At 42.4% G+C, this 26,957-nt stretch overlaps 1 protein-coding gene across 3 annotated transcripts in view; it reads right to left on the bottom strand.

Moving 5' to 3' along the window:
- Positions 1–2,861: 2,861 nt before the first annotated feature.
- The window catches only part of NTRK3 (neurotrophic receptor tyrosine kinase 3), a 378,761-nt gene continuing 354,665 nt past the window's right edge, over positions 2,862–26,957 (bottom strand). For 2 of the 3 annotated variants that reach the window (XM_057544725.1, XM_057544726.1), the window contains 3 exons: positions 10,098–10,139; positions 6,250–6,408; positions 2,862–3,232 (listed from right to left, as the gene is read on the bottom strand). In XM_057544725.1, coding sequence (XP_057400708.1) covers positions 3,047–3,232; positions 6,250–6,408; positions 10,098–10,139 — 387 coding nt within the window. In that variant the 3' untranslated portion in view covers positions 2,862–3,046. The remainder of the gene's footprint in view (positions 3,233–6,249; positions 6,409–10,097; positions 10,140–26,957) is intronic. The other variant, XM_057544727.1, reaches the window with a different exon arrangement.

Raw genomic sequence — 26,957 nt, 5'->3', positions numbered from 1 at the left:
AGAGTCGGTGCTGTTAGAGTCTAAGAACTCCAGAATGTAGAAGGGGCCAGAGATTAGCAAACACACCTCTTATTTTGCAGATGGAGAAACGGAGACACGGGGGAGTCTTCTCAGTCCTCCCTCTACAGAAGAAACCACCTACTCTGCTCACCCCAGAGCCCTGAGTACCCTTTCCATTTCCACAGTCCCATTCTCTGTCTCCTTCGCTCTTCAAAAAGACTTTTTAGTTTTTCCACCTGCTGAGGTTAGTAAGTCAACATGCAGACTCTCTACACAGAGAGCACAGCAAGGGCAGTGAGAAAGCAGGCCCTCTCCCTCTGCTCCTCAACCCCGTACCCTTCTCCTTGGACTCTTACAGGAGACAGCTGCTTACGATGGACGTGACGAGGGTGTGACCCCAAGGCCTACACAGAGGCTGAAGGGACTAGGACAAGGGCAGTCTGACAACACCAGTCTCCTTGTCCGCAGAGGAATTGCCTACTCCCATTAGGCCACGATGACGCAGCACCCTGCGCTGAAACCCTACTACATTCTGCATTCCCAATTGCCCACCAATCCCTCCCCACCCTCCCTTTCTTCCAGACTATCAGGGACTCTGAGGTTCTAGGAACACACAGCCAAGAAGATGGAAGCTACACAGTGTCTGTATGGGGGAGGGTGTGGCAGCAACAGGAGCCTTGGACCCTTATCTCTCACTAAGAGACACCTCCCCGCAGCGGCCCCAGATCGCTCCCTCCTTGAACAACTTTCCCTTAGTTAGCTAGGGCCAAAGCAGATTGCAGAGTTCAACCCAGCATTAACAGCCCCGGAAGAGACCAAGGGCCTCCAGGCAAGGGGGGCGATTGCCATAGGATAGCACAGGATTCCTCTGAGGGGGTCCATCCCAAGAGCTCTCCTCCAAAGTCCTCGGGGCTGGGAGAGCGCAGCACAGAGAAAAGCCACACCCAACTCCAACTCCTCTCCCTCCCCTCCCAGCCCCGCTCAGCAGCCCCACCCATCCCTGAAGCAAGCCTCCACCCCACCCCCACCCCCCACCCCCGCCACCGTGGCCTACAGTCTGAGCACAGCTCGGAATAAAAATATTTGTGGGTCTAAAAAAAGAAGCAAAACCACCAACACAGAATTCAGTCCCAAACCCCACACAGGATGCCTGCACTGCAGCTGACCAGAGCATCCAAGCTGCTGATGGTCCCTTAAGCTGGCCAAGAGGGGTGCAGGTCGGGGGACCCAGAGGCTCCAGTTGGGCAAAGCCCAGTCCATTCGGTAGCTCTGTGCTTGGGGGAGGCGGAGGGACCGGTGGCCTGGGAGAAGCACATCCTCTTCTCCCCAGCGGGAGGGCTCTGTGGGGCTAGGCCGTCGGTTTCCATGGGCATTTTGTTGTCATGGGTCAGGGGGGCCCGGAGATCCGCCCCTGTCGCAGTCTTTGACAGCGGCAGCTGGGAAGGCAGTGATTCCCCTGGTGTCGGGGCAGAGGGAGCTGGCCCCAGCCCAGATGCTTCGTTCTCTCTCCCTGGTCAGGGCTCCGTCCTCATTAAGATGCCAAGCCTGCAGCAGCGGCCAGGCTTTGGATGCTTCCCCAAACAGCCTCGGCCCCTCCCCCTGCCCCCAGTCCACAGAAGTGATTTCTCAGCCCCTGCATTTTCACAGCACTCAAAGGCAAATGCATCAATCCTCCCAGGGGCTGGAAACGTGAGGAGAATGACAAGGGGCCGGATGTAGGTGCCAAACAGATTCTCCCCGCCCCGCCCCCCGGCTCCTGCCCACTCCACTGCCTGGCTCCCTGAAGCAAGCACTGCCCCGGCCTCTCGCCGGACCTGGGCCCCTTTCTCAGCAGTGGGGTTTACCTGAGGCCCAGGAAGTGGGAGCTAGAATCTAGAGAAGGCGGGTTGAGAAATAGACGACCCAGAGGGGCAGACCTTATAAGACCTGCAAAGAATGAAGTCTCCTGCCGTTGGAACCCAGCTGTGCCCACATGTGCAGACAACATGGGGGATGTCTGACACCCCCCCTTAACTCCCCAATAGCCTGAATGTTGGGGGTACGGCCAAGGAGACTTTCCAATGATGGAAAGACAGGAGGCAGTGCCTTGACAGGGTTCAGATTTCAGCTTTTAATTCTGCGGTTCTTGAAATCCAGAAAGTCCAGTTCTTGAAGTTCAGAGGAGAGATGACACATCTCTTTCAAATTTAGGAAGGAACTTGAGCATGGTTTACAAGATGGGTGTAGTCCACTGTTGCCATGGTTTTGTGTTTTGCTGTCGTTGTTGTTTGTTCAGTGTTTACCTGTAGGCGCCATTGTTGACTCCCCAAAGCATCAGGACTATATTTTCTAGAAAAGACAGATTAAAAATCGTCTTGAGGTGGAGGAAAGGAGGAAGGCATGGAGGAGGTGGTCAGGGGATGTGTGAGGCGTCCCAGAGGCCCCTGGTTCGGTGTTCTTTCCTTGCTGAGCCTGTCCATGAGGTCTGCCCATGCACATATGCAGAGCTTGGAGCTAACACCCCTGTGCAGATGATCACCTGTGCAGCAGTGATTGGCGCTCCACCCCAGCTCCTCCGTCCCAACGCGAAGACTGTCTCTGTGCATCGTCAAGGTCTTCTGCTCCCAGAAGTCGGAGCTGAAGAAGCACGGGCCACAGCCTACGTCTAAGGGAAGTTTCAATTGCATTCATAATACTTAAGATTTTCTGAGTTGTTGTTACAGTCTTATGGTTTGTATATCAGCAGCTTCTCTGTGCATTAGAGAAGAGGTTATCTCTCTGTAGATATAGATAGATAGTTAGATATATAAATATATATATATTATATATATATATATATATATATATATATATATATATATATATATATATATGCCAAACTGCCTTACAGGGTTTTTATTCTTTCTTTTTTTTTCAGTGTTGTATGTGTAGCAGGCACTTGAGTTTATATGAAGATGTTTGCTTCAGTCAAGGATGGAAGAAAAGAGTCTGTGCGGTGGAAAAGGGGGTGGTGTGAGGCCGGGAGAGAGGAGGCAACAGAATATGAATTCACGACCACTGGCCACCACTAGCCAAGGATGTCCAAGTAGATGGGGGTGGCTTTCCCCAGAGCATGGAGGATTTTGTAGATCTCCTTGATGTTCAGCCGCTGCTGCGGTTCCCTCTGCCAGCACCCCAGCATGACATCGTACACCTCTTTGGGGCAGACTCGGGGCCTCTCCAAAACACGACCTTGGGTGATGCACTCAATGACCTGAAAAAGGGAGGAGAACAGGAAAGTTATCACCAAAGCTCAGCCTTGGTCCTGTGGCTCAGGCGCAGCAGAAGGCAATGACTTCACTGATGAGCTTCAGTGCAGAGGCGGGGTACCCTCCTGAGGCTGGGCTGGAGACCAGAGATGCTCGTCTGTCCTGTGCATGGGTTCCAAGGGCCATGATCTAGCACCGGCTGGTCCAGCCCACTGCTGCCCTCTGTTCTCCATCTCTTAGGCCAGGCCTCCAACTCCCACAGACACTCTTCCTTTCACTTCTCTCTTCCTCTCTAGTCCTGAATTTTATCTAGATGACTGAGCTGCATTCATTGCCCACTTGGCAGTGGGGATTGGCATCTGACCTGTCCCACCCCCTCTTAGGAGCCTGCATGATTTGGAAACCCCCTTGAAGGAGCTCTGCCCCTCCATGGCTCCCACTTCCTGACAAGCTCCCCTCCCAGGCACAGCCTCGGTGCACATGTGATGCTTACCTCTAAGCCATTACACAGGTCCCTTCCTCAGTGAGGCGCATCCTCCCTTGCTCCTTGCACTAAACCATGTATCCTGTTTCTTGAAAAGTCCTTAACACTAGGACTAACCACCTGATTCACCACTGCCCAGCTGGGTGTCCAGAGAAAGTCAATTAACCTCATAGGATCTCAGCATCCTCACCTGTAGGATGGGGATCAAATGTCTCCCTTGACCACCTCCTAAGACTGCTGTAAGGACCAAATGAGGCCGGGGAAAGGGATTGCATGAGCCACTGTACCAAACAGGAGGGCATAGGGAGGAGTAGGAAGAAAGCAAATAACGTACAGCTGGACCATCCCCAGCTGGCCCCTCAGGACCACGCCTGTAATTTGCAGTTCAATTCCAATTCCTCAGAAAGACTTCTTTGCTGACACTATGTGAATTTTCAAGGTTCTATCTTACAGTTCTCAGGTTAGTTTAACTTCTCCCTAACTCTCCCACTGTAACCTTGGGCAACTTATGTACCCCGAACCACAGTTTCCTCATTTGAAGACAGACCGTGATGATAAAATCACACAGAATCTTCTCTAGTAGAGTATGTGAAAAATGTTATTTCCCCTCTTTGCCTCCATTAATCTGTATATAGTTTTTATCTCCCTAGGCTGCCCCCAACAGCGCCTTGTCTGGAGTGTGGGCTTATGTCACTCTGACTCTGGGATGGCTTGTCAAACAATCACTGTGTTAGCACTTTCCTGGTCCTGGTCACCCCAGAGTCTGCAAAGGCCCACTAGGCTCAGTTCTTTGCCAGCCTGAAAGGTCTCCAGCTGCTCCTGTTCCCTGTTTTTATTTGAACCCTGTCTCCACCTTCCATTACCTTCACCTCCATGAAAAGGGGTCCAGTTCAAACTGCAGTGGCCGCTGCCTAGTGCTAAGATCAAAAGCACTGAAGGGTGGTGTCTCCTCCAGTGTGGGGCTCTCCAGTTTGTCAATTTCAATAGAGAAACTCATTTATCAGTGCCTGTCAGGACTTCACTGCTGGGGTTGGTGGAGTGGAAGAGGTGGCTGGGGGTAGGAAGCCCATCTTCAAGGCCAATGCCTTACCAAGCAGTGTCAGAGATGACCACAAGAACCTGTTAGCTACTCTAAGCCAGTTTAGGTATCCAGCACAGATCATCTGCTGAGACCAATAGAACCCTCAGCCCAGAATCCCCTCTTTACTAGGGCAACCAAACTACATAGGGGCTGTGATCAGGGTGCATTGTGTGCCTGAGTGCATGCAAATGTGCCAGTATGTGTACACAAGCATGTGTATATATGCACGCATGCGTGTGTATGTGTGTGTATGTTTACCAGTACCCCCTACCCAGGAAAACAATAATTTTTTAAAGCATCATAACAAATGAGTTCTGATATACACACTTACATTTTCTTTAAAGGTCGTCAAAATATTTTGTCCTATTTTGGGAAATGTGGTCAGGACCCATTCAGTTTGCAAATGATGAGAGGTTACAAATGTAATGAAATGCCTTCTTTTCAGTCTTTGACATTTACTTAATTAAATGGTCAGGGTATAGGAAAGCAAAAATGAACATAGCTTCCAAGAAGAGAGGTACTTTCTGGAATATTCAGATAGGATTCTAATATTAAAAGGTCCTCATGTTCATGTTTTCCCAGAAAACAGAAGACCATAAACTGCAATCTTTTATAGGTCTGCTGGGTTGGGAGACCAAGCCCTTTACTGTCTACAAACTGGACTGAGTTCCCTGGGACGACACGATGTCACTGAGAAGCATCTTGCTTTGGACCACGGCCCAAGCTTTCTCCAGGCTGATGCTTTCACCTCTGGCCAGTCCATTCCAGAACCCCAAGCAGCGCCCCTTCCTTTGTCCTGAATTTCAACAAGTGTTTGTGTGAAAAGTACTGAGTTAATATAGGCTAATGTGCTTAGGAAAATGCCTGGCACTAAATGTTAGCTATTATTAAATTTGACGACTAACATTTTTTATTAATATTGTAAATCAAAAGTATAAAAATACATAATGTGTATATTATTACATTTACTGTTATGATTCATCTTATTCCTGGAAGTCCACACACAGCTCTATCAGTAACATGAAATTTGCCTTCCCAGTTCACCTTCCTGCACACCTCTGGGCCTGGTCTACCTAAAGCCTTTGGGGACCCAGATGACTTGGGCATAGTAGGTGTTTCCACAAGATGGCACAATTGAAAAACTCATAGCTGTTTTTTTGTTTTCACTTTCTGTCTTAGTGAAACATTTGTGATTTTTAAGTGTAGCAGAGCAAACAGAACCGTGACTTGCATCTCAATTTTGACATCTGATTTCATGCTCTCTTGACAATCACAGCACATTTCCTAGAGCTATAATTTTTTTTCTACCAAGAAGGTCTCTCCTTCTGTTTTCTGCCAACATTTGCTCTGCTGGCTCCAAACCCCACCTAATGTTTTACACACTCTAAGTGCTGGCCTGAGATGTCTCTTATCAGCCTTCCTCCAAATCAAGGTTCCCACCTGCCCCCTTTCTGTACCTCTGTGTTTGAGAGCTGGAACCATGGCTGCTTTCCATAGGTGAAGATCTCCCAGAGAATCACCCCAAAGCTCCACACATCGCTTTCCGTAGTGAACTTCCGGTACATGATGCTTTCAGGAGGCATCCAACGAATGGGGAGCATGGTGTGTCCTCCCACCTAAAAGGGGTCGAGACAGAAGCACACACAGTGACCAGATTGCCAGAATCAGTCACATCAGTCTGCACTCTTCATAGGCAGATGCCCTCTTGATGCATCTTATTCTAAGATAGCCAAACATGATGCAACTTTTGTGACGGGGGTGGGGGGCCAGTGGAGATAAGCCTACGATACTGCAGGCAGCTAGAGTAGCAATTAGAGATAACACCTAAAGAAGGTACATTCCTTGGCATGGACTATAAAGAAAGATTACAAGATGATTTGAAGTGGGAGAGAAGATTTCAGAATCTGATACTACAATCAAATCTAACCTTGAGAGGGAGTCCAGAGGGAAGTCACAGAATCACTGAGCAAGGCTACCAAGTATCAGAGTATTTGCAAAAATTAGGTTAGACTCCTTGGCCAAGGAGGTTAAAGCACAGCATGGTCCATGTGCATCTAATCTGTACTACTATGACTTTAGCTTTATCTGACAATCCTGAATTTCTCACTGCTACTTAGAACTCAGTGTTTTGAGTGAAGGGGATAGGGAAGTTCAAAAGTATGAAAGACCACATGCTAATGAGAAATCAGGTGGACCAGAAGAGAATTCACAACCGTTCTTAGCAAGATCTCAAAGGCCAGTAAGGAAAGTGTTTTTTTTAAATAGCCCGAGGAGGACATCAGCCACCTGTGGGTTTACAGATCTGACAGTGAAGGGCAAGAGGAAGTGACTGACATTCAGGGTACACTTTTCTGAGAAAAACCATTAGGGAAATCCTCACTGCCCAGGAGGTTAGAGATATTATTAGCATAAGTGGAAGAAAATTCACAGCATGTTTTAGAACTCAGGAACTAACTGTATCATTCATAAATAGAGCATCAGAAATTGGAACTTCTGGCTAATACATGAAACTTGTTAGAAAACTGCTTTTGACTGATAGAAAGAGCTCTCTATAAATGTCCTGATGAACTATTGGTATTAATCAAAGTTCTCATATTTATGATGGGCCAGTTGGAGGAATTATAATCATAAACACTTAAGAAAGAATGACTTGTTGGCAATGGGCAACCTTGTTTCTAAAAAAAAAAAGAGATCATGTTTGCCTTATCCACTTAAAGTATTTTAGAAGATAAATGATAATATGGATTTGCAGAAGTTGTTTTCAACCTGGGATTTTATAATCAAGATAGCTCTGTATCAAATGTAAAGACAAATGAAGATGTTTCTTTCAGACAAGCAGACTCAGAATGTTTACCACTCATAGCCTTTGAGAAAAACACAGAAGAAAAAATTAATTGAGGATGTACTCCAGAAAAACGGAAAAAGAATCTAAAATATACGATGACTTGGAATATAACAAACAGTGCAAAGCAAATAAGCCACAAAAAACACAATTCAAATCTAAATAATGGTCACTAATTATTTAATGTGGTAGTAATGTGGTAGTAAATGTAATATAATGTGGTAGTAAAATGTAATATAATCACTAATAAATGATTTCCATAAAATAGAGGCATAAAGTAAATAATAATAGTAATAATACAAATAGTACTATCACTGCTATTATTAACAATATTCTGGAATGAAACTTCCAGATAATTTCAACAATAAGTGCACAGACGAGTAGGTAGGGAAATAATCAAAAGCCTGATAAAGGCTCTGTCTTTTAGAAGGAAGGGCAAGGGAGCTTACAGAAAGTCATCAGTTGTTGATTATAACAGTTTAAATTTAAAGGTGCTTGCTAAAATTTTAAAGTAGTTTCTAAAAGAATAGAAATAGTACATATAGCTTCCAAACCAGTTTCAGGAAAATAGAACCAAAAATCTCTAACCAATACCAAAAAGACTACAAAAAGGGGGAGGGATAATAGTGAATAGCACAAAATGAAAAAGAAGTTTAAATAATATCACTATAAACAATAAGAATTAATGGGCTATATATGGTACCTCTTAAATAAGAGAAAAATTTATGTTAAAAAATCAAGATGCATGTTATCTAGAAAAGACATATTTAAAAGGAAATAACAGAAAATTCTGAAAATTTTGAAAGAATTTTGAAAATACTGAAACTTTTGAAAGAATAAAAAATATAACAAACAGTAAAAAAATTGAATATACAATGTGTATAATATTCATTATACATAATAATATATGACAATATATAATTGAATATATAATATATATTGAATAGATAATATTCAATATGTGTAATATACATTGAAAATATAATTCATATATAGTATATTGAATATATGTCATATATTCAATATAGAATATATCAAAATTGAATGCATATATAAAAAAATTTCAGAAAGCCAAGAACTAAATGGATACAAAGTGGTCTATATTATATTTGAAGATGGTAAAATTCACCATTATGAAAATTATGAACTTTTTTTGCTCCAATTAAGATAGCAACAAAAATGTATAAAAAGTAAAACAGGTTATAAATAAAGGAAAACTAACAAAGCTACAATTACAATGGAAAATTAAAACACTTATTTTGCAAAATGACAGATCAAGAAGACAACAAAAATAAAGATACATTTAAAAAATAAAAATAATGAGTTTTAATTGATATATATGAGTGATGCATGTATATTTCAGCCTCCTGAAAAAGTTGCATATTATTTTCAATTATCTAAAAGGCGTTTATAAACACCAATCACATATTATCCTCACAGGAAGTCTGAAATTCCAAGAGAAGAAACAAAGTAAACATAAGGCAAAAACAAAAGAAGAAAAGCCATTCTTTCAAAAGATGCCCAAAATTACCAACACCCTTTCCCGATTAAAAGCCCTAATTCATTAGTAATAAACAGTAATTTCCTGTATTTAATATACTAAATATCATATTTACTGATAAAACATTGAAAGCATAGAAGGTATCTTCTATTACTGATTTTATGCAATACTTTTCAGGTGGTCCTAGCCACTACAATAAAGCAGGAATAAAAACAAGGTAAAAATACTGAAAAGGAGGAGTCAAAACACCATTGTTCGCATATGATATGACAGTTCAAGACAATTAGCTAAAAAGCAATTAGAACCATTATATGATTTAGTAAGCTACCCAGACATGAAATGAATATACAAAAATCAGACTATTCTCATGCACTAGTAAAATGACTTCAAAATTCAATAGAAAATAAACATGCTCATATATTAGCAACAACAACAAAATGTTTAAGATTCCTAGGTGTAGCCTTAGCAGAAAATATACAAGGTCTATGTAAAGAAAAGTATTGAAACACATAAAAGAAGATCTGAATACATGGAAAGATGTGTCTTTTCCTTGGATAGGAAGACTCAATATCATGAACCTCTCATTCTTCCCTAAAATTAATCTAAAAATTCAACACAATCTAAATAAAACCCTCAATGGAATGATATATGGAAACTGACAATATGATACCAAAATTCATCGAGAGGAGTAAATATTTGATTTTAAAAAACTAAGATATACTTGAGATAGAACAACAAGGGATATTTGCTGTATCAGATAGCATAACATATTATCAAACTACAGGAATGAACACACTGTGTTACTGGCATAGGAATAGACAATTTCATTGATCAATGGAACAAAATAGAGTCCAGAAGCAGACCCATGTATCAATACTGGAATTTAATATATGAAATGATAGGTTAGTAATCAGTGTTGGGACAATGAACTATTCATTTAAAAAGTACACTTAGATACCTACCTCACACCATATACAAAAATCATTTCCAGATGGATTAAAGAGCTAAACATAAAAAACAAAACAATAATCATATTAGAAGAAAACTTAGAAAAGTATTTGGATAACCTCAGGAGAGGAAGGCCTTCCTAAATAAGACACAAGTTCAAGGAGCCATAAAGGACAGAATTCAGAGATACCACTGGTAAAAAATTCAATACTTTTGCATGGCAAAATACAAAATAAGCATAGTTAAAAGACAAATGACAGAGAAAATATTTGCAATATATGTAGCAAGGAATTAAAATCCATATATTATAAAGTGCTTCTTAAATTAGTTAAAAACAAGAAATCCAACAGAGAAATGAATCAAGGGTAAGAGTAGATGATTCACAAAACAGCTACAAATGGCCACAAACACATGAAGAAATGTCAATTAAAACAATAAAAGACACATTGTTTTTAATATTATGTGGGGAAAATGAAGAGACTGGTATTATCCAGTGCATGAGAGGTCCTGAGGAAAGAGTTATTCCTTGCTAAGACTGGGGTAGCCTTTTTTGAGGGCAGCCTGGCAGAATCTGTCCACACTAATGATGTTAAGTGTCTTTTAATCCAGCAATTTCACTTCTAGAAGTCTTGGAAAAATATTTGCTCATGTAAGCAAAAATACTTCGTTGAAGATATTTTATTTCATTGTCTTTAAGGGCAGCAATTTGTTCATCATTAAATGTATATGCAGCAGTTAAAATGAATACAGTAGAGTTATAGAGTTATGTAGAGTGATATGTAAATACGTCTAGGATATCGTAAATGAAAATGCAAAACATTAAAAATATATATTAGCATTCTCATTTATGTAAAAATGTGTATGCATAAGCAAATATATTAAAAGGCAATAATGTATTATATAACTCTGTAAATGCATAGAAAAAGGTCCAGAAATATAGCCATTAAACCAGTGGTTTCCTCTAGAAAGGAAAGTGAGAGGGAGAACCTACCAAAGAGAAAATTCCATTTTTTTTTACTATAGTATGTATTTCTATGCTGTTTGTAATTTTATCATAATCGTGTGCCACATTTGAAAATTTTAAACAATAAAAGAAAAAAAATAAACATATGACTAAAGGAAAACCAGTGGACCTAATTTATTTACGTTCTAAATCAAAATATTACTTTTGAAGAAAAATTGGGTTTTTGATAGAATCTGGTGGAATGGTTTAATGTACCTGGTTTCTTGAATAAAAAGAAAAAGAGGTTAGGAATATGGGAACATTTTACTTGATGAAAAATGGTAAAAAACAGATTTCTCCAAATTGATGCTGGTTGTTTGCCTCATTTGATGATTTTATACACAATCCGGAAGAGCCATTCCAAATTGAAATTTCCAAGTTTACCGTAAGAGAAATTTGAGTGTGCTGGTGTAAACTTTGATGAGCTTAAGCGTCTGGGCAGAAAATTATCAGAAGGGTATTAATTGACCACAGAGGTACCACTAAAAAGAACTTTATCAAGATTTTCACTGGGCGGCACCACCAATGTGGGTGAAGTTTATATGACGTTCCTCCAGAAATGGAGTAAAACATTTCAAGTGAACTGTGATATAACAAAGAAAAGTAATAAGTTGTAAGTCAGAAGCTTGTATTCTGATGTGACTTTTGACAAGCTCTTAACCTCTTTGAATTTCAGTTTCCTCATCTTCAACATAGGAGTCAAGCAACGGCCGTATCTAAAGTGAGATAATGTATAAAAAAACCAACTGAGCACCACTAAATACAAAAAAATAATACACATAAAGTGCAATGACTGTGCCCTATGTGTAGTGAGCAGCAGAACAAACCTGATTTCCTAGATTGTCCATATTTCCCATAGATCCACCTAGACTACACTGATTTTCCTTCAGAGCTACCTGCATTCTTGTGTCCTCCCACATTGGAGAGATCCAGTCTGGGAAAGGTAGCGGTCAAATCTTTCCTTGGTAAAAAAAATACTGACAAATATCCCCATGGTGAAACCTAGCCAGGCAAGCAATGGGCTGAAATAATAATCTTAATAAGAATAGTCCTAATTAATGCACACTAAATATCAGCCACTGGATGTTACACACACCCCACATTTAATCTTCTCTCTTGTCCTATGTGGTAGAATTCCTTAGTATCCCCATTTCACAGATGAAGATAAGGTAATTTGTCTAGGCACCGCCTGAGAAATTCTTGCTAATGATCCAAGCTCTCAGTGAGATACGTTAAGGATCTGAAAGCTGAGCCTTAAAATAGGAAATATATAGGAATAAGGCGAAAATTCCAAGAAATGAGTCTAAAAATAAAATAAGTCCTTGGAGATCTTTGGATTACACTACCTTGAGTAATGCCTTCCACCACCTCTGTTATTGTGGATTCGGGTGCTGTCAGCCTGATCTTCCTTTACAAAGTTCCCTCTTACCTAACGATGTCAGCGGCCACTGATGATCATTGCCCAGATCCATTATTTCATTAGTGGCTTTAAAAGGGTGACATTCTAATTCTAGCATTCCCTCTGCATAGATTAGCTGGAAATCTTCTGTGAATGAAAACTTTCCTTCACTAACTATTTGGTTACACTGATAACAGTTTATATTAGAAGCTCCTTTTATTTACCAGTTCTCAGAATAATGAGTCCCTTCCCTAGCATCCTCCAAAGGTGACCAGTGAGAGAGGTTTGTTTTGTTTTAGTTTGGTTTTGAGAAGCATCATCAGTTCTTTGTGTGTGTGCTTGTGTGTGTGTGTATGTGTGTGTGTGTGTGTGTTAATACATTTGAAGTGTTTCCATCAATTATAATTGCTCTTTTTGATGTTCACTGTTCAGTCTTTGGCCAGTAGCAGCCTCTTCAAACTGGCACCTCTCACCAAACCCCAGTGGTCTTTGACAGCATCCTTGCTTTCTGACAAGAAAAAATATCCTAGGCTCATATCTTGTCCATTTGCTGCCCTGGCCCTAGACTCAGTCATTTTTTCAAGGAACCCTGGATCCTTTTGGTGGACAATGGAATTTAGAGACCACACTATGGAAGCCAGGAATGCTCACTGCTGTTGGGTTGGTCAGTATTTCTGGGTCCTTATAATGGAAATAACTAGGAAAAACTTTTCTTTCAAAAGAAAATACTTCAGGAGTTTATATTGATTTTTCCAACTCAAATTTAGGATTACAGAGCTTTCACTTGACTTTGGTTTTATATCCATATTTTTTTTCTTATGCTGAAAATCTTGATTCTCACATTAGTAGTATTACTTATTTGCTTTATCCTAATATATATATTTCAAATTCAGTTCAAGTATCATTACTAATAACATGATTGCTGAAAGCTGTCTACAGTATTTGCAGTTCTTTTCATCTTTAAGATATACCTACTAGGGACATACCTAAAACATTGCTATCTTTTCTTTTTTTTTTTTTTTTTTTTTTAAATTTATTTATTTATTTATTTTTGGCTGTGTTGGGTCTTCGTTTCTGTGCCAGGGCTCCCCCTAGTTGCGGCGAGCGGGGGCCACTCTTCATCGCGGTGCGCAGACCTCTCACTGTCGCGGCCTCTCCCATTGCGGAGCACAGGCTCCAGACGCGCAGGCTCAGCAATTGTGGCTCACGGGCCCAGTTGCTCTGCGGCATGTGGGATCCTCCCAGACCAGGGCTCGAACCCGTGTCTCCTGCATTGGCAGGCAGATTCTCAACCACTGCGCCACCAGGGAAGCCCTCATTGCTATCTTTTAAAGTCACATGAAATAATTCCTCTCTGAGTGACGAAGTCACCAACCTAATACACAGGTTTATCCATTTCATTTTGCTTTTGATTTTTAAGAATTGCTTTGCTTTTTCTTTCCCATTCGACATAATGTTTTACAAAGATGCAAAAACCGTCACATGGTTTTAAAGTCAAACCAAAAAATCAAGGTACATGGAATCTAAGTCTAGTTCCATCTCTGTTCACTCTCCTCACCCTGATCTCCTCCTCCTCCAGAGGCAACCATTTTATGTTTGTTTTTACTTTATTCTTTTATTGTTTGTAACATAAGCAAATATGGATTATATTCATTTTCCTCACTTTCATAAACGAAAGTAGGATACCATACCTGTTACATACTTTACTTTTTTCCTCCCACTGGGGTTCTCTCATTCCTTTTATAGCTAGATAGGACTCCATGTGCATGATCACACCACAGTTTATCCAATCCATCCACTATGGATAGGACTGGGTTGTTTCCATTCTTTTGTTATTGTCAACAGGGAAATGCGCTCTTTACGTGTAGCTCAGGTGGTTCTCACTCCCCCTAGCGGGTAATAGCCTAAAATTTCCATGGAGTGTAACAGACAGAGATAGACTGCAGTGCTCACTGAAATGGTTTCAATAACATAACTTCGGAGATACACGAAGTCTTTCCAATGGGTACCCAGGCAAGGATGGTTTTGAAGGATTATGCAGAGCTTCAATTCTCTTATGGATTTTATCTAACACTGAGAACCCACTGTGGTCCAGCAATTTCCCTGCCCAATTGTGCATGCACACACACACACACACACATACACACACACACACACACATGCCTGCCACTCTCAAAAGGAAAGACAAATCTCTCACTCATTCTAAATCTTAGGATGGAAAACCTACAGAGGACAAATGAATAGACTGTGAAATATTGGTATGGGTGTTGAAAATGAATGTCTCTACTGACTGGGAAATAAATTCTTTTGCAAGTCTGGTGGTTTCCAATTCTTTTCAAACCACTGAAGGGGGACAGACTTCAAAGAATTATCAGCTGAGGGAAGATTAAAAAGAAATTTTGATAAGAGACCAATATGTGATTTTAGGCAAAAAAAGAGATATGAGTTCAAAGAATTGTCATGTTACAGTAACAAAATTCTTTCCTTTCCCATCCGGTTTATTGTGAATAACATTTCTCATTTCTTATATTTATAAAAATGAAAAAACAGTAATAGAATTGATCCTGAACCTTAACCTAATTCCTTACCTTAGCAATAAATAATATTCATCAATGAATACAAACTAATCAAAAAATATAAGATGTATTTCCAAAAATATTATACACCTTATCTTTCATATTCATCAAAAGTTGTGATATATATACATTATTTTGATCTACTGCCTATTTCTGTGTATTACTAATAATTGTAATGATAACTCAATCCAAATCTCTTAACATCTAGAAACTTATGGTCATGGGGCATTAAAAATTATATTTAAATCTTTGTACATATTTCTGTCACACTAAATTATGACAGAATGGCCAATAAAAGGCTTTCATTCATAAAATGAGAATCCATAAGGATAAAATTTGGTAGGGAAACTGGAATGAAAATATAAATTCAAGAAGAAAAAGGAACCATGTAAACCTGAGTGTTTAAGTACTTGTTCATGTGTTTTATAGATGATGGGTCAAATTGCTCTGGTATTTAAAGTTCATTAGCATTAAAGGAGCGATGTATTTTTTTAATGTCAATATTTACAACCGCTGTGGAAATGACATACTTAAAAATATGTTGACGGGGCTTCCCTGGTGGTGCAGTGGTTGAGGGTCCGCCTGCCAATGCAGGGGTCACGGGTTCGAGCCCTGGTCTGGGGGGATCCCACGTGCCGCGGAGCAACTGGTCCCGTGAGCCACAACTACTGAGCCTGCGCGTCTGGAGCCTGTGCTCCGCAATAAGAGAGGCCGCGATAGTGGGAGGCCCGCGCACCGCGATGAAGAGTGGCCCCCGCTCGCCGCAACTGGAGAAAGCCCTCGCACAGAAACGAAGACCCAACACAACCAAAAATAAATAAATAAATAAATAAATAAATAAATAAATAAATAAATTTATTAAAAATATATATATATGTTGACGATTTTAGATGGCAACTTAAAACATGCAAAGGGACATACATGGTTTTTCAAAATTCTTTTAGGGGCATTAAAGTTTGAAGATGACAGGTATAGAGCCTGGGCATCTAGGGTGTAAAGTTTAGAATCTCTCTGGCTAACTTCTATCTTTCCCCAAGGCTGTAGGCCACCCATCCTCAGGCCTGCAGCTATATCCTGGGAGAGGATGTGAAAAGAGGAAAGCAAAAACTACAGCCTCACCTCCAGCCTCAGGTGCTTGCCTGAAATCCTCCAGCCTCATTTCTTTCATTCAAGCCTTCAGCCCTCACTCCCAGCCTTGCCCTGAGGGCCAGGAGTAAGTGGGATTGAAGGGTGGAAAGCAGGGTGGCTGCAGAGGCTGCCAGCTTCCTTTTCCTTCTGGGGGCAGGATGCCCTGGGGCAGAGTGTTCCTAGTGGGAGGCAAACCTCCCCCCTCCCCCCCTCCGCACGGCCATCCCTTCTCTTCGCAGCCTGCCTTTCCAGAACAAGGAAATTGTCTTGCTTATTTCCATGGAATGATGCCAGCTTCCCTGCAGTCAGAGGGAACCTACTGCTGTGGGTTAAAGAGAAACTCAGCTGAGCTCGAGAAGGCTCTCAGGTCTCTGCATCTAATTACACAGAAAAGGAGGCAGCTTCTTCAAAGGACATACGGAAGCCCGCTTCTGTCCCAGAAGTTCAAAATGTCTATCCTCACATAACTCTGACAAGGTATAAAGGAGACAAAGTGACCCATATATTCCAGATAAAGAAATCAGGACCCAGCAAAGGTGAGCAAATACAGGGCATTATTGATACCAACGGAAGAATTCAAGCTTCTTCTATAATCACTAATCTATAGGGGCCATGTCAAAATCTGTTAAAGCAGATGAGAATGGCAGATGCTTTCTGAAGAGTTACAGAAACTTTGCAATGTACATTAATGGCAAAATACCTTAATCAGGAGATTATCATAAAGATTGTCATTTATGGTGTCATTATTTTTAATTTATTCAATTTTAATCTCTCTTAATTGCATGTCTCAGCACATAGAAGAGTCTCCATATGCATTACGGAAAATAAAAGGCTTAGCATATATGCTTTCTTCATCCCCTGGAAAGTCTCCTGGTTTCCCAAATGCCCCAGCAGCTTTGCCTCTTTGCCCAGCTCTGCTCATCTGAGCAGCTTATCAGCCGGGCGGGGGGCAGTCACCTTGAACATGCCCTGGGTAGGAGTCCCAGCCACTAAACACAGTCTTTAAAATCACTGCCACTCTTACTCCCGAGGGTCTGGGGTCTTCACCCACACGGGCTGCATATCAGTATTAGCTACATCCAATACAGACACACACATCCATGCATCGGGAAGGAGACTGCTTAGATGAACATACGTGCATGTCAATCACATGCATGTGAGTACAGTCATGGATACAAACACAGGTCTGTCGCTCATGCCCCGATCATATGAAGTTGGTGAAATCTCCCTCTGACACCTCTTGAAATAAATGACCTAAATGTAGGAGGAAAGGCCCAAAGTATTTTTTTTGCTTGTTTTTTCATTTTAACCATTTTTAAAAATTGGAGTATAGTTAATTTACAATGTTGTGTTAGTTTCAGGTGTACAGCAAAATGACTCAGTTATACACACACACACACACACACATATATATACACATACCTGTAGATTTTCAGATTCTTTTCTGTTATAGATTATTACAAGATATTGAATATAATTTCCTGTGCTATACAGTAGGTCCTTGTTTACCTATTTTGTAGATTGTAGTGTGTACACGTTAATCCCAAACTCCTAATTTATCTACCCGTCCCCTGCTAATCCCTTCGGTAACGATAAGTTTGTTTTGTGTGTCTGTGAGTCTGTTTCTGTTTTGTAAATAAGTCCATTTGTATCATTTTTTCAGATTCCACATAGAAGTGATATCATATGATATTTGTCTTTGTCTGACTTACTTCACTTAATATGATAATCTCCAGGTGCATCTATGTTGCTGCAAATGGCATTATTTCATTCTTTTTCATGGCTGAGTAATAGTCCTTTGTATATATATATCAACCTCCTTGCATCCTGTCTCCAAGATAGCAAAAATAAATGGTTTCACTCTAAACCAGTTGGTTAGCTTTGCTGACAGCCTCAAAACTCGCCAGAATGGCAGAGCCCTCCTTCCTGGAATTAACCCTTCTAACTGCCCGCCCGCCTCCAACTGCTGGGCTCTCCTAATAGCTCCCTCCCCACATATATGGGAGGCCCTCGGAGCCTTAGAAATGGCAGTCTGCCCTCAGGGAACTCTCTGAGTTCTAACTGCTCTCTCCTCCCCCTCTTCTCTTCTCCCCTCACTTTCTCCAGGGTGGTCTTCTGAGTTGAGGATGCTGTATTTTCAACCAGCTTTTCACCTCCCTGCCCAGCTCTAAAATTTGATCATTCACTAGGCATGCTTCTTTGGTGTCTGAACCTATACTCTTTCCCTCCAGATGCCATCTGGATTCCTGGTGCATCTTTAGGGGACCAGTCTGCCCTACAACTGCACACTGTCCAGCCCCTCAAATCCAAGTTCATTAGAATCCAGGGTCTGAAAGGAGAGATTCAACACTAAAGCTATAGTTCATGAACACACAGGGCTGGGAAGGGCCTTGGAAATTATCTAATCCCCCTAAGGGCATAGAAACCTTGGCTGGAAGAGAGGCAGTGACTTGTCCAAGGTCACTAAGGAGAGTAAATGAAACGTAACTAAAGTCCCAAAGAGTCTTGTTCTCAATGTGAACCTTTTAGTGGAGAAGAGCATATATACATAAAGGTGTACAAATCAAAAACACACAGATTGAATCTTATGAAGTTTAAATTTTGGATCTATAGTCTCCGACTTTCCTCACTGATGTGTATAGACCTTGGGTCACCTGGCAGAACTCTGAGTTTCCTCCTGTTGTAATGTTGTGTGCCTTCGGGATATATTAGCTTGAATATTTGTTTGGTTTAGATCTACAATCTATGTGTGTGTGCATTCATAAATATGTGTCTGTCTGTGGCTTCACACCAGTTGCAGAAATTTCATGGATGAAACCTTTACACAAAAGACTGAGATTTTCTATAGTGACATCAGACTTCTGACTTAATAAGGCAAAATTGCTTTTGTCTTCTTTTTGTCTCTCTTCCTCTTCCCAATCAAGTAGGCCAAATTATTATGTAACTTCTTATAGACACAAACTGAAGATCACGGCCCCAGGTCTAATGGGTGCTTGGAATTCTTTGGAGGGAAGGTGCAGAGGAAACTCACAAAGACACTATTATAGCACTGCTCCCTCGAAGCAGGCTTTAGGACGGCTTAAGCAAGAAACATCCGTTTAGGAGAACTTTGGTGGAATGGATGTTTCAGGCTGAGCCTCTAGCCCCAGGATTAGAAAATACCACTGGAGTTTTCCAAAAATACAAGGAGTTTTAAGAGCCAAGTTGTTTAGCAGTGTGAGCCTAGAGGATAAAGAGGCCCATTGTGATTCTGCCCAACTCTCTTACCTAGAGCTGCATCTGCCGGGAGCAAGTTCTCAGATGGAAGCCCCTGGAACACACACCTTTTATAACTTCCCCTTTTGTTTTCCTCTTTCTAAATCCTGTCTAAATTCTGGCACTCATTCGAGAACTCATTGTCCTTTACTGCCCCAAACAATGTATATATATGTTTTTTTGTTTGTTTGTTTTTGTTTTTTTAATTTTTATTTATTTATTTATTTATTTATGGCTGTGTTGGGTCTTCGTTTCTGTGCGAGGGCTTTCTCTAGTGGTGGCAAGCGGGGCCACTCTTCATCGCGGTGCGCGGGCCTCTCACTATCGCGGCCTCTCTTGTTGCGGAGCACGGGCTCCAGACGCGCAGGCTCAGCAATTGTGGCTCACAGGCCTAGTTGCTCCGTGGCATGTGGGATCGTCCCAGACCAGGGCTCGAACCCGTGTCCCCTGCATTAGCAGGCAGATTCTCAACCACTGCGCCACCAGGGAAGCCCAATGTATATTTTTATAGAGCCTACATTGCAAGTTCAAAGATGTGGGCTGAAAAATGACTTGGCTCTGGTTTTCTTTTCCAAATGCCCAGACATGAGCCTCCTGGCTGCGCTCATATCTTCTCATGGAAACAAACTTGAGGGATGTTGTTAAAAGGGCCCAACTTGCTGAACAAAGCCGGAGATATCAGCTCAGCTCAGATCCATGGATCACACTGGATCCAGACTGATCCATTCAGATCCCAAGTGCTTGCTAAACATCAATAGGTAAAGGAAGGCAGGAAGATAAAGCCTCTTTGTGATCAATCTAGATTTTTAATTTACCCTGTACAGCTCAGGCACTGATAGGTTTTGGTTTAGATTCAGATTTATTTAGCAAAAATAAAATAATCCCTTTCAAGCAAGAATGGCTTTGCTAAATATTTAGATGCCTCCCCAAATCTGAAAAATATAACAACTGCTATTGATAATGTGTGTATAGGATGAAGAAACAGAAGATCCAACAGAGCAAAAAGGATAATTTATAACTTGGCCAATACCCTTTACTAGCTAAGCAACCCTAGGGGATGTATTAGACCTCTGAAGACTCAGCTTTCTAGGGTACAAAATGGGGGCAATAATACAGCTACACAGAACATGTACAGACACTAAATGAGATATTAAATGGAACAGAGGCATGGCGGGTTTTCAATACACATACACACGCATGTGACTTTGGATCAAAATCTTTCTTGCAAGATGCTAATTTCTCAATGTCTATGTTTTATGAATGAATAGCACCTCTCAATTTTTCCAGGGACTTGGACATTCTGCTCAGAGACCCTTACAACAAAGAGACACCATTCTTGATTTATGGATAAGGAAACCAGTTCAAGAATGTAATGTCAGCAAGTCCATGGTGGATAGAGACCAAGCTAAAAGTTAACCCACTGCCAAATCTCTCTCATTAGGGGTTTTGTGGGTTCAAGACAATTCGACCTACAAACACTGGGAGCGGCTAAAAGGAGCTTCCAGGAGCAGTGTGGTCACCAAACCCGGATCCTTGGAATATATGGCTGTTTACCAAAGCAGGGTTTAGACACTTAGGAAGTGCACCTAATGTGAATCTCAGGGAAGACAAGACCCGGCCACTTAGTGGCTGCATAGCCTATGAGAGAGGCCTCAGGGGAAAAAAGGAAGAACAAGATAATTTGAATTTTAAAAAGCAAAGACTAAGGATCTTTTTCCTCCAAAAGCAAACCGAATTATAATCGTCTCCTCCAGCCATCTTCTCAGAGACATTAATAACAATAGCAATAATACTTCATATTGAATGAATATCCCACCAGCCTTAAGACGACAGCATTGAATTCTTTAATCACGATTCTAGTTTTATGATATCATCTTATGAGCCTGGGCTTTCCATCCAAGAGCAGGGGTGAACAGACAGCAGATGTGCACCAATGGCTCCATGAGAGAAAGAGCTTTTCTAATAATCGCTGGAATAGCGTCCCTTGAAAGCCAATGAGGCCTTATCTGTAAATAAGCTCAGGCTGAGTCCCCTCCTCTTAAGCTTTGAATGAGAGGCTAGACTATGTGGCCTTCTTAACTGAAGGCTTTTTTTTTTTTTCTCTAATTTCAAGATTCCAACAGCCTGGCACACTTGACCCGCCATTTATAATGTCTGTTATGCAGACCCAGTGCCTGGGTCGTGGGAACACCATCTTGCCCTTCCATTGCGAGGGTCCCAAATCAGCTGTCCCAGAAACAGACAGCTTAAAGCATCCTCTGTTTGGTTCTCCTGGTCTTTATCTCAGACAGAATGTGTGGAGACTAATTAGAGAATGTTTATAAAGCCTAGCCCGTAGCATGAGACTACCCTTGAAAGTACTGATGTATACTATTATTTCCTACAATGACAGGGATTTCTGTGCTGGTCTGACACCTGCCGTCATTCGGGGCTGCTTCTGAACTGTCTCTAAAAGAGGTTTGGCCAGCTGCGGTCTTCCCATTTCCCTCATTGTGAGAACCCTCGGGTCATGATGCATGTGGCTCACACATCTCTCATCTCTCTGGGCCAGAGGTTGGAAAAGGCAGGTAGCTGTTTCTGGGCCAGTGGAAGGTAAGACCTAAAGCCTCTAACAAACTTTGCACCCTGCATGCTCTACTCAGTGCTGTTGAAAAAGCATAAGATCTCCCATTAAAGAAGCTGCTGGGGCTTCCCTGGTGGCGCAGTGGTTGGCTGAGAATCTGCCTGCCAATGCAGGGGACACGGGTTCGAGCCCTGGTCTGGGAAGATCCCACATGCCACAGAGCAACTGGGCCCGTGAGCCACAGTTACTGAGCCTGCGCGTCTGGAGCCTGTGCTCTGCAACAAGAGAGGCCACGACAGAGAGGGGCCCGCGCACCGCGATGAAGAGTGGCCCCCACTCGCCGCAACTAGAGAAAGCCCTCGCACAGAAACGAAGACCCAACACAGCCAAAAATAAATAAATAAATAAATAAATAAGCTAAAAAAAACCCAAAAAACTGCTGGGTGCAGAAACAGGTCCCCAGAAGTGGAACAGAAGGTGGCCCACCCTTAAGCAGATCGTACAGCAAAGGCAGTATAACATCATGATACAGCGTTAGACACAAGGCCACAAATTCATAGCCATGTCACCTCCAGAAATCACTTAACCTCTCTGAGCCTCGGTTTCTCCATATGTTAAATATCAACTGGTATTTACTTCCTAAAATGACCATAAGGATTAAGTAAAATAATCCACGTAAAGCATTTGGCACAGTATCCAGCACATGGCAAGCGTCAATCCAACGGTCCCCATAATCACTGTGGTTGTGCTAGTAGCATTGGTATCTTAGCACATATTTGCAAGAAGCGTACTCCACATCGAGGATGTAGATAATATAGGGGGATAGGTTTTGAACTTCTGTGGGTGCAGGTAGATGGGGGTATTTGGTGATGGTAAAGATTGAGGCTGGATTAGGAACTAAATTTCAGGTGTCCTTGGGTGTGGCTCGTTCAGTGTTGGGCTTCCCAGAAAGAGAAGTCTTTTTTGGTTTTGTGCTGCCATAAGAAGCAAACCAACCCTTGCCTCCTTTCTCCCCCCTCCCTCCACTTGCCCTGTGCTCTCAATGAAGCATTTGCCATCCCCCCATTACAGTGCTTAGTGCAGGTTGAACACATCAGCCAGAAAGGCACGGCTGTAGCTAGAGGTAAAATCTGCTACTTCCAAACCACTCCAAATTAATCATTCTAACCTGAGGGAGACTTGGGCCTTCGGGCCCACCTTTTTGTTTTATTAACTGCCAACAAAAAATGCCAGAAGTGGCTGGGGAAGAAGCACAAAATAGGGGACAGGGAACACTTTTTGCATATTTTAATTACTTCAGTAAACAATTCATATCACAGCAGAAGCCTACCATCAATGGCTACATCCCAGGCAAAGGGAATTTGGAAGAGCATCATGGGACCTGACATAAAAAACATGCACCTCCTTCTTAGACTAGAGGCTGCCTTATCTAGCTTCCTTGAGCTGGAGTTAAACTTGCAATCCCTCCACGGACTAGTTGCTGGAGCGGCTCCAACTAGGGCAAGAAGGTGAACAATACACAACTTTTCACACTCCAAGCTTTCTGGAGAATGGAATGCTCCTCTTCACCCAATGGAAAGAGGGATTCTTCTCGGAGCCATGAAACAAGACCCTTCAATTCTAAAGGCAGGACACTTGGTGCCTGAGAGTAGAGAGCTCACAGATCACCGGCTGGATCTCTGGCAGGACCACAGACATGAACCAGTGGATAACGTTCTCCATCCTCATTTAAAGGTGGGGATTCCACTTAGAAAAAATAACAGGATTAAGTTCTCAGGGAAGCCTGCGGTTAGGTGATAGCAGCTGAATCACTCTGCGAACTGCCAAGTGATTAATCAACTTGTTAATACCACTAGTACTTTTATGCATCACAGGTTCTTAGTTAGCCCTTCCCCTACGAAATTCCAGGAAAGAGTATTAGTTAACCTAGCCACCCCCCTTACAGAGATGGGTGGCCTCCAGCATCTTGGGAGGAAGGGAGCAGGAAGGAAGATCTGACACCAAGGGAAGCCGTGGAACCCAGTGGAAAGAACACTGGATTGAGACTCAGGTCAACTGAGTTTTTGCCCCAGTTCTACCAGGGTGTCGCCCTGTGGCTTTGGCACCCTGTGCTTCCTTTTGGTCTCAATGTTCACATCTGCAATAAGGACAGAATTGGACCAGAGGATTGCTATGCTTCTTCTCCACGTGAAAATGGCATGAGATTATCCAAAGCAAGATTTTCTTATCTTCATCAATATACCAGGAGCACTGAACAAAAGCTCATCTCGGGCTTCCCTGGTGGCGCAGTGGTTGAGAATCTGCCTGCCAATGCAGGGGACATGGGTTCGAGCCCTGGTCTGGGAAGATCCCACATGCTGTGGAGCGACAAGGCCCGTGAGCCACAATTGCTGAGCCTGAGCGTCTGGAGCCTGTGCTCCGCAACAAGAGAGGCTGCGATGGTGAGAGACCCGCGCATCGCGATGAAGAGTGGCCCCCGCTCACCGCAAATGGAGAAAGCCCTCGCACAAAAACGAAGACCCAACACAGCCAAAAATAAATAAATAAATAAATTAAAAAAAAAAAAAAAAAAACTCATCTCAAGGTCCTTCCCAACATCAGCAGCCTCAGCAGCCTGGCTTTCCAGAGTTTGTGTGTGTGTGTGTGTGTGTGTGTGTTCCAAGCAAGAGAAGACGAGCAATGGGCCAGAACTTGGGAGCTCCAGGGCCCTGCCTTAGGTTTACATCACACCACCTGGCTCATCCCTAGGCCCCTGGGTCCTCATTTATAAAATTGGTAGGGTGAGCGAAGAGAATTGGGCTAGTTGACTATTAGGTCATCTAGTTCCAAAACATGGTGATTCGGTGAAGCAAAGCCTGGATGACCTCTGGATGCCCCTCCCAGCCCTGGGAGAAGGTTAGAGTTCTGAAACCCACTAGTTCCACACAGCCCACTGCTCTACAACTGGATCCCAGGGTGCCTTTTTGCAGTGAAGGGTGTGAGCCAAGGGTAACCTCAGATGAAAGGGCTGCAGGAGCTGTCCCTCCACGCAGCATCTGGCATCCCAAGCTCTCATCTGAGGCCTGCAGCTGTGGGCTGCTCCTTCTCCCTTTATCAACAAGCCCTACCTCTTGGCTTCTCCCTCAAGGTCAAAAGGAGGGGGAAGACTGCTCTGAGGATGAACCCAGGAGAAAGTCTTAAATGCTAAGCCAGTAATCACAGTTGGATGGTTTTTTTCAAAGGCATTCCTACTCTATTGTACACATTCATGTTTCCAAAAGCATAGAAGGAGGATAAGGGTGAGTGGGCTTCTTGTTTCTAATGAAACTGGGATGAAATATCTTACTCAGGGTCATTTAGTGAGTCCCCAGGAGGCAGAGCCAGGCTAAGTCTGGGGTAGGCAATCCGCAAGCATAGTGCCCTCATCTTAATTTATTTAAACCTCTGGTCTCCACTGCAACAGAGGTAGAAAGAGATTCTTTCAGTATTTCAAGGTTGGGGAAGAGGTGGAAGGCTTGTCCCAGTGAACAGGGATACAGAACAAAAACTTACTGAGTGTTTATATTGGGCCAGGATCTATGATAAATAAGGCAAAATGCACTGCTTCATCCACTCCTCTCAATATGCCTTGGCTCTGGAAATCATTATTATCAAAAGCATTGCATGAAGGAAGGAAGGGAAGGAGAGGGAGGAAGAGGTTAAGCAACTTATGTGAGTTCAAAAGGCTGAAGAGTGAAAGATCCAAGCCTCACACCTAAATTATTCTGATTCCAAAACCAATGTTCTTTTGCACCCCCAAGTCAGAGTTCTTATGCATTTTCAAGTTGAAGGAAGACTCACTTGTAAAAAAAGTTTTCAAGCCTATAAATTGATGGGCTGGAGGTGGCAGATTTGGGGAAGTATGATAGAAATCCCAGAATTTGATTTCTCTAAAAACACCCATAAAAGCTAAAGAGAATTTTCATTCAGAAATATCTAAATCTGCAGATTCAATGAAGGAAGATGGAAGCCAACATCGGCCCAGAGAACGCTCATAAAAACGACACTGGAAAACATCATATGTTCCTTCTCGTAGACAGACTGGAAAAAGCAGTCAGTCACGGGCTTTGCTTCCTTGGTCTTTGCTTTGCAGATTTTCTCTGCATGATGCCTGGCCTGACTCCTGTAGAAATGAGGTTGATTATTTCAGCTGGGCTCCCCGTGGCAAGGCCTCCCCGATGAAGACAAGTCTTTGTTAGTGATCAACTAGGTCCCAGATAATCTGTTTAGCTCCTGCAGCATGTATCCTCATAATTTTCAAAATTCATTAGCCTTGATTGTTTGGAAATCTATTTCCCATTAATGTCTCTTTCTCTAAGATCATCGTTTCAGGCAGAGAAAGAGGAAGGCAGAGAGAGATGGAGGGATGATGGGCAGGTTGAGTAGAGAGGAGAAGGAAGGAGGGAAATAGCTAGCAACACATGTCAAGCCTGGTGACTTATTTGGGTCTTAGAATTAAGCCACCCCAGAAATAAGTTCTAAATCTGGATTTGGTGATTACTGGGACAATACACTGCCTTTTTGCTTAAGATAAAGTTTTTTGTCACTTGTAGCCAAAAGAATCTTGATCTAACAGTCGAAAATTCAACTCTCAAGTTCATCTTTATTTCTAGGAATAAAATGTCGATTTCTAGAAATGAACCTAAGAAGAAAGACTCAGAGAGATCCCAGAGGCCCAGATAGACACCAACTTGCCCAGCTAGGATGGAATTGCAATATACCTTTTCTCACCCGCTGAGTGCCCTTTTCTTCTTTCCTGCTCTGCATGCTGGTACCCACATGCCAGGGTCTCACCAGCCACAAAGCAACACAGGGACACAGTTTACACACATGTGGCTCTGAGACCAGCACGTGAACTGAAAGCTTTCCTGGTATGACTGCACCTGCCCAATAGCAGTGCGTCTGGCTGCAGGTCGCATCAGACATCTAGTT

This window comes from Balaenoptera acutorostrata, chromosome 3 (genome assembly GCF_949987535.1).
Source record: "Balaenoptera acutorostrata chromosome 3, mBalAcu1.1, whole genome shotgun sequence".
NCBI classification, from domain to species: domain Eukaryota; kingdom Metazoa; phylum Chordata; class Mammalia; order Artiodactyla; family Balaenopteridae; genus Balaenoptera; species Balaenoptera acutorostrata.
This window is presented reverse-complemented; position numbering and strand designations above follow the sequence as displayed.